General features: G+C 41.2%; 1 protein-coding gene across 1 annotated transcript in view; it reads left to right on the forward strand.

The window, feature by feature from the left end:
- Positions 1-5,660: 5,660 nt before the first annotated feature.
- MND1 (meiotic nuclear divisions 1) overlaps positions 5,661-14,603 on the forward strand; it is a 64,667-nt gene continuing 55,724 nt past the window's right edge. The window contains exons 1-3 of the mRNA XM_046657174.1: positions 5,661-5,784; positions 10,917-10,982; positions 14,413-14,470. Of these exons, the coding sequence (XP_046513130.1) occupies positions 5,782-5,784; positions 10,917-10,982; positions 14,413-14,470 (127 nt within the window). The 5' untranslated portion in view covers positions 5,661-5,781. The remainder of the gene's footprint in view (positions 5,785-10,916; positions 10,983-14,412; positions 14,471-14,603) is intronic.

Consider the following 14,603-nt stretch of genomic DNA (forward strand, 5'->3'; position numbering starts at 1 on the left):
GGTTTTTTTAAAAATGTCTTCCAGTTTCAGCCACTATCATGATAAGCGCAGTTGAGACTGCAGCAGTAAATTCCAAATATATATTCTAATTTGAAATGAAAGATGCTAGACCATTGCATATATATCGAAATCCTGGCTTGTCCTGTGACACAGATGTACTGGATAAGAACAAAGGTCCAGTTTTGCAATAAAACGTTTGATGTGATAAAGAAGCATAAAGACAAGATAGCACAAGGTTCATTTCATATGTGAATAAACCATCACAGTCCCCGTATAAATACACATTTTTGCATGTGTAAATCCGCATTTTTGGATGAGAAGAGGGGTTTTTCTCCTAGAGAAGGAAGCTGTTGTTGATTTCTTTCTGAGAGTCTTTGGACATTTGGTATTTTTAAATGTTTTTTCATTCTTCTGAGGAAGGACCACGTTGTGCAGATGCGAACCCTATGAATGCATGCTTGGGTTGAGTGAAAGACTGGTAAAAGGAAACAGAACGGTTTTGAATCCAATGACAGAACCCCGTTCACCTCCCTAGGATGCTAGGATGCTGTATTACAAATTACTTTATTCTTTTTTTATGGAGTCTTATATAGCACTTGTGACTTGGTTTTCCATCCTAAGGCTGGGAAAAAAGGTGGCATAAGTAGTTTTTCTGCTCGGAAGATGTGGTGGACCCTATAATATGAACTGTCTTCAACCTTGGACATGGAGGTAATGGAGGGAAAAAAAGACGATTTTCCATATAACTCCTTTCTCCTAAGAAAGAGAAGCAAAAATACCTTATGCATTTTATGGTATTTTACATTCTATAGCTCTGGTTTTTGTAAAAGCGTAACTTTTCCTTTGACCCCCCTCCCCCCCAAAAAAACAGATAAGCTCTCCATCTTGAGTGGCGTGTGGGCTTGATGCTTGTTCTTGGCTTCTCCTGTAAAGGACTCATCTTTCTTCGTTGACTGTAAACAAGTCATTGCCTTACATGTATGCATACAACTTTTTTTCCCGATGTATTTATAGGCTTTTTGATTTTTCATTGTCTGTGATTTCTATTTTGCTGTGATGGAATGAACACTAACATTTATCTTAATTAGAGTATACTTTGTAAACAATGGAGGAACACAAGAAAAATTTCTTTTTTTTTTTTGTTTTGAAAGAAATTTTGTTTTTTTGAGGGTTAAAAAAATCCATAATAGATTGAAAGTCTGAAAGAGGTGACCAAAGTTAGTCTTGGAAGGAGAGATGAAACAATAGAAATGAGACAAAGACAAAACACGGCCCTGCTACCTAGTACCTGTGAATATTAGTATTATTGAATCCTACTTCCATTCCTCACTTACTTTTTCTTTTAACCAGGCAGGCACCATTGCCATCACGGGCTCTCTGGAAGTTTTGAGAATCAGATTGAGAGTGGGGCATCCTGAAACAGATCACTTGCCCCATGTTTTGGCATATCTGATTGCCCTTCAGGACCTCATTTCACACAAACCCAGATGCACCCCTTTCCAGAGCAGACAAAGGGTTCGATTACAGCCGCACGTGTTACTGTCTAGGTTAAGAGGCAGGAAGGGCAAGTCACATTCTATCCTCGATCCCATCCTACTGTCTCTCTTTTGTTGCTATAGTCATTGAACAAATGTCTAAGCACCAGTAGTATACCAGGCTTTGGGCTAGGTGTAAGGGAAATAAGGATGAATAATACAGCCTGTAACCTCTAAGAGCTTACGGTCTAGTTCGTGAACCAGACCAGGTAATTACAACACCATGAGCTGCTTTTATATGCATTCATTAGCAAACATTTACTGAGTCTAGTATGATCAGTCCTATTGTAGCCACTAGGGAATAACAGTAAACAAAAAAGTCCGTGTTCTCATGGAGCTTTACTGTACTTGGATGAGACTTAAATGAATATATATGTATACGTGGCTACATAATTTTTGGAGCCTGGTACAAAATGAAAATGCAGGGCCCCTCATTCAAAAAGAATGAAAAAGTTTTTTTCCTTTCTTCTGTGGTCTCTCTTCTAACCTGTGGTGGTGGTCTTTATTTGCTATTTAATGTCGCGCTCCCTTGGGGATAGAGATACTCACCAGGTAAGTGCCAACCTTCACATGCACCTGAGGCCCCACACCGTGACTCAGATTCACCCCATGCTTGTGCCCAGACACCCCTCCAGGAGTGGAGGGGGGCAGGGGTTGCTGGGTGGGGCCTAGGAAGCCAGCAACTGAGAACTCACCAGGGGAAGGCAGCCAGGTGGTGTTGAGAGGGGACCACCTGTGGCCACGGCTTGCTAAAAGAGGGCAAGAGAGCATGAGTTGTCCAGGGAAGAACAAGTAGTTTGATATCGTGAGAGGAGAGAATGCTCAAGAAGAAATGAGAGATGACTCAGGCTTACAAAAAAGAGTAAGTTACTGTGTCTGTTCTCCAGGAGTTTGCATCCCAGGTGGAAATATTCAAAGAGCATCAGTAAGTATGATACAGAGCAAATTAAAGTAAAAGCCATAAAAGAAGTGTTAATAAAGCATGATTGGAATTCCAAGTTACCATATAATAGATGGGGACAATCTTGCCTTATGTTTCTTGTCCCAGCAAAATTATAAATAGCAGTCTCTTCTTCTCAGACGTGTCAGGGTTTGGATGATAAATTTTATTCTCACTCAACACCAGTGTTTCTCAGCCTTTTTTCCCATTATCAGCCATTACCTAATAGCATAATCTCCTTCTAACTCAGGAGACGTGGTGTGACTGAGAGGTTGATAATGTTCACTATTTCTCCCTCGCACTTTTCTCCTCTCTTGGCTTTTCATTCTTCTACTTCTTCCTACCTTGTAAACTTTTTCCTCTGTCTCTTTCAAATGACTTGCCTTTCTTTTGCAACTTCCTGAATAAAAAAGCTGCTTCTATAGGTGAAACTTTTCAGAATTTCAAGGAGGGGCCATGAGAAAGTCATCTTCAGTTTGGGGTGCATTCCTGAGAATGCAAGGGAACCAAAGGCAATGGAAAGTGTCTGGTCTCCTTGGTAGTCGTCATTCTGAAGTTTGGTATTCCAAGACTGGGGTATGCACCAGGAATCTCAGTGCACTGTGAGGACAGTTCGGTGACGTTTAGGATACAGCCACAGCTCCAATGACCAACCCTCTTTGTATGCACTGCACTCATCCTTCCCAAGAGAAGACCCATTGGGTCAATTTGTCACTGTCCAAGGCCACCTTGGGCACCTCCGAGGTGAGTGGTGTGCCTTACGTCTATCCTGTACACACTGCCTTTGCCTTGAGCACCTAACTCTGGTCTAGTCGGGCATGGCCCAGCTGACAGAGAGTTCGTTTGATGGCTATGGCAAGAATCATAACTCTGGAAAGAATGCTAGGGCTTTAAAGGCACAGAGAGCACCGCCCAGAGCTTCATAGCATCCTCTCTAGTGAAATTCTGTCCTCATCACTTCCAATTTCTTTCCTTCCATAAATTCTTCCATTCTCTTGGGCAAAGAAAGGTTTGTAAAGATTTTTAAATGCCCAAACTGAAAAGTGCGCTCATCTTTAGTGGCTTTTCCTCCTTTCCTGTCTCACCCTTGCTGCTTCCTCACTCCCAAATAAATTACCAGCACATTTTTGGCTCAGGCTCTGTTTTCAGGGGAATTCCAACTAAAACAGGCAAGGGATTCTGGGTTCCCAGGTCCCTGGTCTAGAAGGGAGCTTGTAGATTACAGGTGGTCGCGTTCCTTTGGCCTTGTGGACTCCTTACCAATGTGGAGGGTGTGGCTGGAGCAGGACCAAGAGGGCCCTCTACACAGCGGGGTCTAGGGCAAGGGCTGGTTGCCCAGACGGAAGGGCAGTACTGACTAGAATATAAACTCCTTAAGGGTGTGGCCTGTCTAGTTCTTCTTCACACACTATGCAGGCAGCAGATACTCAAAGTAAAAAGAATGAAATTCATATATGCTTAAGGCTTTTGTAAAACATAAATTTGTTGGATAAATGAATGTCATTTTACTATAACAGATGCTAGACGGTGGGTACAAGATCCAGATTCACGAGTACTGCTCAGATGCTGCAAATATTTATTTGCTTTCATACTTCATAACTTACATACTACATCTGCCTGCTCTATAATATTGCAAAACTTGTCTCAAGACATCTGAACGGCAAATAATTTCAGAATTCTATTGGTGAGAATAATAAATGGGAAAGCACTACTCTGTGTAAATAATTAAGGTTTTAATAAAGCAAAATATCCTTCAGTTTGTCAACTGAAAACCATATCTAGTTATCCCTAAGTTAATGACAAGACGGTGTTCTTGACAAGATGGTACATTTATTTAACACACATTTATTGCATGTTTATGATGTCAGGCACTCTGCTGGGCCTTGGTGCTACCAAAATGGTTGGCTTAGGCTCTGCCACGGAAAGGAGTTTGGTATTGTATGGAAGCTGTCCAAGTAAATAGTTACAAAATGAATATGAGGTGCTATGATGAAACTATACAGAGAGTGCCACAGGACCACAGAAGGGACCCATCTGCTGTGGGGTGGGGGAGGGGAAGCAGAGAAGAAAACAGTCCTGGAGGCTACACCTGAGTTGTCTGAAGGATGGGTAAGAGTAAGCCAGGTGAAGAAAGGCTGCTCCTGATGGAGCTGAAGAGGTATGGCAGTCTAAGAGCAGATTAAGGCAAGGCTTCCCACAAATGTCACTTACATGATTTTTGTCATATCTACATATCACAGTGGTATTACTTAATATTTTTCTTAAATACCACTTTCAGTTTTTACTAACATACCTACTTTAGCCATACCTTGAACAATAAATGAGAAATCTAGAGTATGATGTGCTCATCATACATTTTCTAGAACAGATGAAAATATATTAAATGACTACCCATTTACTGTTTTAAACATCAGCTCACGTACCATCAATCGTATCGTATTGTAATGCACTCTAGGAAAAACTAAATTAATGGAACTCTAAGCAACTCAATATATCCCTTCCCCTGCTTCCATAAATAGCAACGAGATTCAAATTCCTATTTTAGTAGCCACTCTTTATGCTTTTAGTAAAATTATACTTTTAAGTGGCTCAAAATAACGTACAATTATTTTCAAAATAACTGAGAAGTCTGAGTTAATTTTGTAGCACTTTCAGGTGAAGGGACCCGAGCTTTTGATCTGAATCCCCATCTGTTGTCTAGTCAAGAAGTAGCACATCTTCAATAGTTTTGATTTGAAATCCATTCTCGTTTATTAAAAAAAAAAAAAACCCTAAAGTAAAACAAGCATACAAAGGGATTTTATAAAGCTGGAAAAGCAGTGGATAGCGGTTGACGAGATAAGGTGTAAAATCATAAGAGAGAAGAAATCCGCCCCAGCCTGGGCAAACCCAGACGGATGGAGGCAGCGCTTTCTCCCCCGGCAGCAGAACCGCACCGCCTCTATTTTTTAAGGCAAACTTAGACCGAGTTTCCGCTGCGCAAGAAAACGCACGTAAAAGTCAGGGCTCAAGACTTCCTAAAAACAAAAGTCACGCTCAACTCGACGGAGAGAAGAGACGGAAGCAGCTGAGAGACTAGACTCGCCGGAACCTCGAGTCCGTCGAGCGCAGACCCCGCCCCCAGGCCAGGCCCCGCCCCCAGGCCAGCCGGCCGCTCGGCGGAGCCGCCAGGGGTCGCTGCGCGCCGCGGGGGCGAGGGTCGGTCTCTCTCCCACCTCCTCCCCTGCGCTGCTCCGCCCCGAGGCGGTGTTGGCGCCAAAATCAAACCCTCCAGGCCCCGCCGCCGGAAGAAGTGCCGCCCGCGCCATGGTAAGGGCTGAGATCATGTTCCTGGGGCCCCTACCCCGCAGCGTCCGGGCCCCAGAGCCCCTCGGCCGCGGGGACCCCGGCGTAGCGCTATCCGCCTCGGCTGGCTTTGGGGGCTCACGCGGAGGGGCCGCCAGGTTCGCCTTGGATGCCCCGCACTTTCCGGGCGTGGCGGGGCGGCCCCGGGAACGCGCCCGAGCACTCCCGCCGGAGCCGGGCAGCGGGGGCACCGCGCTGGGTCCCGCTCCCCGCGCCCCTTTGCCCCGGCGCCGCGGGAGGGAGCCGGGGCGTGCGCCCCTCTTAAGCATCTGCGCCCCCATTCCCGCACCCCTCCTGCCTATCGTCGCGGGGTAGGGTGAACCGCGAAGGTTCGAGAACATGACGTTCGTGAACCTATCTCACAAACTCCCTGATCTGTCCGAAAGACCCCGAGTCACTTCGAAACCTGTGCCCCAAGCCCCCCCCCCCCCGATTCGGCCGCCTAAAGTGCAGCCACGTCTTAGGAGCAGGGAAAGAAAACGTCAGCGAGACAGCGGGCAGGCGCGGGGGACGCCCTCCCGTCCCAAAGGGCTCTCCTGACTTGTGACAATTGAGGGGTTTTATGCGTTGTAACAGGAACAGCGCATTTCTGAATTGCTCACTGTTTCCAAAGTAACCTAACGAACCTTCACTTTGTGCCAGTTAGATGATTTCTGTGAAAATCTGTGGGTTTTTACCAAAGTGCAGGGATTGCTGCTCTTTTGTGCTTCGGACTGCTTGCTGGTTGGTAGCGAGTTGCTCACTTTACTAGAGGAGCAGCACCCTGAGCTAGTCTTCCTTGCATGCTGTGATGGGTTAAGTCCTGGGAAGATCCCAAATTCTCTTTCTCTTTGTGAATTTAATGTTTTTCTGCTCATTAAATCATTTTCGTAAACTGACTTCAAAGTTTCATGCCATTTTTTTCTATTTCTGTTGGCAGAGAATCAACATCTAATTAAATGGATCTAAGATTTTAATATCTTAATTTAGTTAAGTGGTCGTTATTTTGCCGAGCTAATAGTGGACAAGGATTTAGATTGTACCGTGTTTATTTGAAGATACTTGTCGAGATGTAATTATAACTGATAACGGCTCCTTTGTGGTTAAGCTAACATCTCAGCCACCTGGGCATAAAAAGTTGTAAGAAGACAAACAGGACCACACTTATAAATCTGTTACCAGTGCTCTCATATGATAGGGTGTCATCGTTCTCTTTGTAGAGTTACGGGCCTAATATAACTGTTGAGAACTATGCAGCATAAATGCATTGACTTTGTCGTTTTGCCTAATCTTTCTCTACACATGAATCACCTAATACTAAATGGTTTGATGTGCTGTTAACTTTTTTCAGGTGCTTACCTCTGATAATGGCGAAACATGAAACAAATTAGAATAAAATTTTTTATAAGATACATACTTCCTATTTTTTATATATGATTAAGAAATAAGGTTTGTGTTATGTTCATCAAAGATAAGTTCTCTTTCCTGCTTTTGAATTAATAGCTGTGTCAATTTGGCTGGGTTTGCTGGGTAAACAATTATTGTAAGTCGGCGTATTTTTGGAAATGGAGAAATGCAATGTCTTCTGCCACTTCTGAGGGCAGCAGATATCTTCTAGTTTTAATTTTGCAAAATTTTATTGTAATTGATCAACAGGGCTCACTTTAGGAATTCTGTAACTCCTAATGGGAGAAGGTTCCTTTGTTCTCAAGTTATGAGTCCCTTTACTTACTGATTTGAATGCATCTCTAACTTATACTGTCAGGAGATTTTCTTTAATCTTAATTATTAAATGATCCTGTGTTGATTTTTTGGAGAAATTTCTAAATGTGGATTAATATGGCATCCTTTTATGTTATTTTAATTCTGGCCACTGTACTCTCCTACTGTTGTTAATCTTAAAAACTGTTTGTAGTCATAAAAGAGACTGACAAGTAAATTAAGCTGAAAACAATGTAAATGGATGATACAGCACATCCATATTTCTTGAGTAACTTTCATGGTGGCTGAGCTGAGTGATAAGAGCTTTCCTAAAACTATGTGTCCCCAGGACACTAAATTCTCCTCATTGCCTGCCTCTGGGTGGCAGATTCTGGTGGAATTTCGTGGTCTCTACAAGGAGCTGTTTATAATACCAAAACATTAGGAGCATTTCCTAAACCTTAGGATCTGTTTTCCGCTGATGCAGCCACAAACTAAGGTCATGAAGGGATTCTCACTACCGGCAGTGCCCCTGATGTGGCCTCCATATTCTGGGGTAAGAAAAGCAGTGTTCCTTGAGCGGAGGGAGTTTTCTAACTGGGTGTGAATTTCATGCTTGCTTTACTCAGATACTGCAGAGGCCAATGTGAAGGGAGGCTGATAAGCAGTGTTGAACTCTAGCTCTCCACCCTAGGTCTAGTGAACAGGTCTGTATGGTTTCTTGGAGCTTGCCCACCTGAGATTTCTCTGACTTATTTCTCCAAGCAAGAGAGGAAATGGTTGTCACAGGATTCCTTATTAGTAATTCACCTTGTGTTGCATTTGTGTGAGTGCAGTGGGTGTTGTGGGGTTTGGGAGCCTGAACAGCCTCAAATTTTAGGGTTGGGGGCATTAGACACATGGTCCTGAAATTAAGGAATTAAGGGCTGGCCTTTATGTCTGCTCTTCTAACCTGGCACTAAGCTCTAGGAAGGCAAAGGCAGTTCATGTTCCAAAGTTTTTCAGTCTGCTGAGAGAGACAAGTAAACATATCTGTCAATTGTAGTAAATGATTTGATGAAGGTGTATTCTGGGGACACACAGAATGACATTCAGCCTAACCTGTGGGCCCAGAGAAGTTCTAGAGAATGCCTAAACTAAACCTTGGGAGTCTTTTTTGGAGTTTCAAATGGATAAGAGGAGAAGGTGTTTTGGATAGAGAGAACAACATTTTTTGAAAGGTGTAGCAATGGGAAAGAGCATGCTGCGAGTGGCGGAGAATTACAAGCAGCTTTTGTGTTACAGCTCAAGTTGCTCAGCTCTCCCTGTTCTTAGAGTAAAATGGAGGTGGGGAGTGGTGCCTGTGAGAGCTAGATTGGGGTCAGGTGATAGAGGGCCTTGTACTGTGTATCATTCTAGGATGACTGAATACTTCTGGATGGTTAGGAGCCGCTGAAGGTTTTAAGCAAGGGAGCAGCATGGGTCGATTTGCTTTTTGGCAGTCTGCACTGTGGACTAAGGATAGGACAAAGCATGGTTAGGGGAGGGCAGGTATGTTGCAAGAACAGATAATGAAGGCCTGAACTGAGGTAGAGGGAGTAGGGATGGAGCAGACAGGACAGATTTGGGAAATCGTTAAACACTGGAATTGGCAGAACGTGATGATTGGTTGGATGTGGAGTAAGAGAGATGAAGGATCCTGGGAAGACTGCCAGGCCTCTGACTTGGGTAGCAAAGTGGTATCCAACTGAACTCAGGATCCAGAACAGCAGGTTTGGAGAGTAGATGTGGGGGAGGAAGACTTCAGTTTAGTCCTCTTGAGTTTGAAGTCTGTCCAGGAGGCAGGTAGATACCTGAGATTGAAGCTCAGGAGGACACTCCTGATGTAGACGTAACTGCTGATGAGCAGGTCCAGGCACAAATTGCTACCTAGAACAGAATGAATTACTATCCAGGACAGATTGAATTAATTCCACCCTGGGGAGTGATGTAGATTTGAGGTCTCAGCATAAGTGTTAGTTAAAACCGGGAAAGCAGATGAGATCAAAGAAAAGGTGTGAGGAGGTGGGGGCATCCATAGAGAACCGTGGGGAACTGCAGTGTTTTGAGAGTAGACAGTGGACAAAGAGAAAAATATAAACTCTGAGCCTACTTATTTTACCCATTTAACTTATCAAGGAACAGCTAATCATTTTATTGCTGTGAAAATGAGCTGGTGGGTTTCTAGGTTTTGCAGGTAGAATAAAGACTTGTGGACTCTGGTATGTATTCAGAATGGCAGTTCCACATCCCTTTCCCCATCTATCCATAGGCTCTCATTTTCTGATGGAGTATTTGGTCAGATAGGGTCAGTCTTTAATTGTTGGTATTTATGTCTGCTTTCTAAGTGGTGTAAAGTGTTTTAAAGTTCTACTAAACAAAGATGCAGATCACACATTAGTGCAGAATCCTCTATTAACTAGAGATGATGATTCTCATTCTCTCTTTTGTTATTTTCTGTGAATCTTTGCATTGAGGAAGTTTGTCTCTTTTTTTAATTTGTGCTTTAGCTTTATGTATATACTCTATATAGTAAAATTTATTAACATATATTTGTTACATATTAATTATCTTAATTTCCTATTGGCTAAAGCGTAGTGACAGAATAATAGTAACCTGAAGTAGGCTTCCTTTTTCTTCTTAGACAGGTTTTTCCTTCCTCCAGCTACTACAACTATCTTACTAAAGTGTAACTCTTATCTTGTCACTCCCTGCTTTCAAAATTGCTCTGTAGCTCCTAGAATAAAGTCCACTCTCTTCGGCTGGATAGTCAGCCTTCTGTAATCTGGCCCCAGACAACTTTTCTCACTTTATCTGCCACTCCCTCTACGTACAGTAATCACCCCGGAGTGCTTATCTTTCTGCAGCATTCCATGTACTTCCGTAACCTTGTGCCTGTGTATGGTCTGCCCAGGACACCCTTCTCACTATTTCTCAACTTGCCAAAATCCTTTTCATCTCTGGCCTTCCTAGCTAACCCTCCTTCCCCAGGATGGAATTAATTCATTCTGTGCTGGATAGTAATTCATTAGCAATTTGTGCATGGACCTGTTCATAAGTAGTTATGTCTACTGATTTTCTTTGAGAGATTAAGTTTTGTGAAGGTGAATACAGTGACTGATCATTGGATCATTTGATAAATATTGAATTTCTACAAAATCCCAGGCTTCGTTTCAATCACAATTCTTACTATCATGCTGGCAGTGCCTACCACAAAGCTTGGCATATGATAGTAGACTAGTTAAAGTCAGTCTGTAGGCCTGGCTATGAGAGTTGTCACACTGTTGGTGTCAGAAAAGACCATGCATAAAATTTATGATAATGTTTCAGACCAAGTTGTTTTTAAATGCAGTGTTTAAAAAAAAATGCAGTGTTTGCTTTTAACTTTTGTGCTTTAGTCGAAGAAAAAAGGACTGAGTGCAGAGGAAAAGAGAGCCCGTATGATGGAAATATTTTTTGAGACGGTAAGTCATTTTTCCTAAGATTTTTAGTATTTTGTGTAATTTTCTCCTTAAGTATATGTCATCCAGTGTTAACTGTACCTTTTTTGTTAGCAGTTAATACCAACAAATTTCCTGAAGACTGAATAAATATTTCAAACATTTGTGGTTCCTGTGAGCTATGAAGTATGAAAGAACCCTGTCCCAGTAGAACCCTATCCCAGTGCTCGTAGAGTCTTCCATCCAGACTGTCCTTCACGCTGGTGCCAGAATTACCTTTCTGAAGCTATTTGATCCTGCCTGAAAATAATAATGGTGATAGCTCACATCTACTGAGACCTTCCTGGGTGTCAATCACTGTTCTAAGCACTTTGTGGAGATTACCTGATTCTATCCTTTTGAACCCTATGAGATCAGTACCGTTGTTACCGTCCTCCTTCTACAGGTGAGGACGTCTGAGACACAGCATAAGATCCCAGCCCTGGATCTCAAAGGATAGAAGTGATAGTACCAGAATTCACACCCAGGGAGGTCGACTTAGAGGCAGTGCTAAATACTGCCTCTTTGCATTTGTGAATCTGTCTGCAGTGTAACACATAAATGATGGTACATGGGCCTCCGTAATTTATTCCCAATATTTGTGCTGGCCACTAACAGGAAAGATGTTTGGAGTTTGTGCTTCTAAGTGCCAAAGCCAGGATTCAAATGCAGGCACCTGGCTCTAGAGGCTGTTTTCTTCGCCATAGTCCTGTACAGGGGCTTTTCTTTGCTTCCAGGGTAAAGTCCAAACCTTTGCCCTACAAAAATGTTAACCGCCTGTGTCTAATTAGCCTAATACTTGATAGGATCTTCAAAGCCTTGTCTTGCCTTAGCCTACAGGCTATTTTCATTATATACAAATGTGAAGAAGATGGGGAAAATGGCAAAACAGAATATTAAATTAATAAATTATGATAATACTTGACATTTTCATTTGGATAATGCAGATTCTCAGTAAAACAAATGAAATATCCTGGGGACTTTTATTTTTTTTAAAACAGTTTGCCCTCTAAGTGTAATTTTACTAATCTTACTTACCTCCAATGACTTATTAAAAGTCATTGGCAATTCAGAACAGAGGATCATATTAATAATGATATGATTAGGAGGATAAATTGATGAAGTTTGTGTGTGAGAATTATGACTCTTTTTCTTGCTGAGTTGAAATATTTTTCCTATCGTCTCAGAGCAAGAAAAGTAGATTTAATTTCTACCAGGCATTGGGAAGCTGGGGAGAGTGATGAGGGAAGTTATTTTGCCCTTTATGATAGTGCTAATTTTTCTCAACTATCAAAATTGGATGTTTCTGATTGCAGAAATTTCAACTGTGCTCTCAATAACATTAAGACACTGATGACTATGATGCTAATGAGTATTAAGAGCTTTAAGAAGTTCATTAGTCAGTTTTTATGCAAAGCTAGGAATTAGTTGTATTAATTGATTGATTTCAGTTCATATATTCCTGTATATAGTTATTCATATGTATAAATACATACATACAAGTACATATTTGAAGTTGCTAATGTGGTAGAAGAAGAATTGTGTGCTCATAACACTTAGGAAGAGCATGGGAGCAGTATAGCTCAATGATAGAGAACTGGCGCCTGAAGTCTGTTTTACCTAACAGCTTTGTGACCTTAAGCAAGCTACTTAAGTCTTAGTTTCTTCATCTATTAAAGAGGATGATGATAATTGTACCCAGCTCGCAGTGTTGGTATGAGGGTTAAGTGAGATAATCTATGTAAAATATTATAATGCCCAGGTCATACGTGCTTAATTGAAAGTTAGCTATGTGTCTTCCATGGTGTCTTACACACAGTTTTGGTTTTCTTTTAAGAGCTAGAACCATCGTGTTCATCTCCTTTACTGTCTCTCTTTAATACTGGGGAGAACTAATACTTGCTTGAGACCACTTGCTCTGCTCACTAAATGACCACACCTTAGTTCTAAGCCTAGTTCTTTGCAAGCCCATTTATTTACACAGCAGCCTCACTAGGGCACCCAGTATGTCTGGGGCTCTTCCTTCATGACCACATTTAGGCAATGTCTCAATGAGTTCATGTTCTTTGTCCAGGGACTCTGAAATATCTGCACGTGGGTTTGATTAATTGATTTTTTTAGTGCATTAGAGGCCTAAAGTCAGTAATTTATTACATGTTCTCTGAGACCCTAAAGTATTATCTTTAAATAGTTTATTCCTAGATGCGCAAAATTTGATTTCACACTCTAAGAACAATGACCTAGTGTTTTCCTTAATTTACTAAATCTTGAATGTAGTGAGCTGAAGTTACTTTTTCCAACACTTTATTATGAAAGATGACAGAATTTTGCAGTGAATACGTATATGGCCAACACCTAGATTCTACCATTAACATTTCACTCTACTTGCTTTATCAAGTATATATTCATCTAGCTACTCCTTTGTCCATCCATCAATTCTTCTTTCTTTGGAGGGACGTGGGGGTGGATGTACTTCAGAGGAGTTCTTTATATGTCCTGGGTACCATCTTTTGTCAGGTATGTTTTGTGAATATTGTCTTCTAGTCAGTATTTGTCTTTTCAATTTCTTAACAGTGCCCTTGCATGAGCAGAAGTTTTTAATTTTGATGAAGTCTAATTTCCATCCTATTGAAGTTGCCTTTTCAAGTTTACTTTGGAAGAAATAGACCCCAAATTTCCATAACAATAATCACAATAATTCTGTTCTAATTACTGAATGCTTCAGTCTTTTCAAATATTTCACTCTTGTTATCCAAGTTCTTTTCACCACTTCAACCAACACTTATTACAAGAAGAAAGGAGTATTCTACATAAATTTTTTCCAACTATAAGATTAAATATTCTACATATATATTTTCCCATAATGTTTTGCTTCTCATGTGATTGAAGTCCAGCATGTATAGGTGAATGATGGATAGGCAGCCATGAATTGTATCATTTTTTTATGTAAGTGTAGCTCTTCTGTGAAACCTTAGTGGAAACAAATCTGGACAGTTGTCTGTTTTGCTTTTAGTTAAAACTGCTGAATCTGTGACGTATCATACATGCCAAGCAAAGCACTGTTTGTGTTTTCTTAAAATCAAAATGTCAGAGAGACTAATCTCATGTTAACAAATGTTTAATCATCACTAGTTTTTATACTTCAGTGGGAAGATATTCTTTATAGTCTTCTCTCCAATTACTTTAAAGAATTGTATGTTCGTGCAAAATCTGTCCATGTTACATTCTGTTGATGGTATTGAGCAAGATAATTGGCACGGTTTCTTCTAGCGCTAAAATGCTTGATTCTATTGCAATGTCCATTTCCAGGCACAGTTTTTTAGTACAATGTTTTATGAACATAATTATGATAAATATAATATATAGTAGAAAATAAATACATGTTTTTAATCTCTTTTTTAACCTTTTTAAACAGAAAGATGTGTTTCAGTTAAAAGACATGGAGAAGATTGCTCCCAAAGAGAAAGGCATTAGTAAGTATCAAATACATGCCGGGATATTTTGGGAAATATCAGTCATCTTTTCTGGAACAGTGTTTCACTTTATGGAAACAAATTTAGAGATGAAGAATGTTTGTAAAAGTCCCTATATGATGTCTTTGGGCCA

The sequence above is a fragment of the Equus quagga genome, chromosome 3 (assembly GCF_021613505.1).
Source record: "Equus quagga isolate Etosha38 chromosome 3, UCLA_HA_Equagga_1.0, whole genome shotgun sequence".
Taxonomy (NCBI): Eukaryota; Metazoa; Chordata; class Mammalia; order Perissodactyla; family Equidae; genus Equus; species Equus quagga.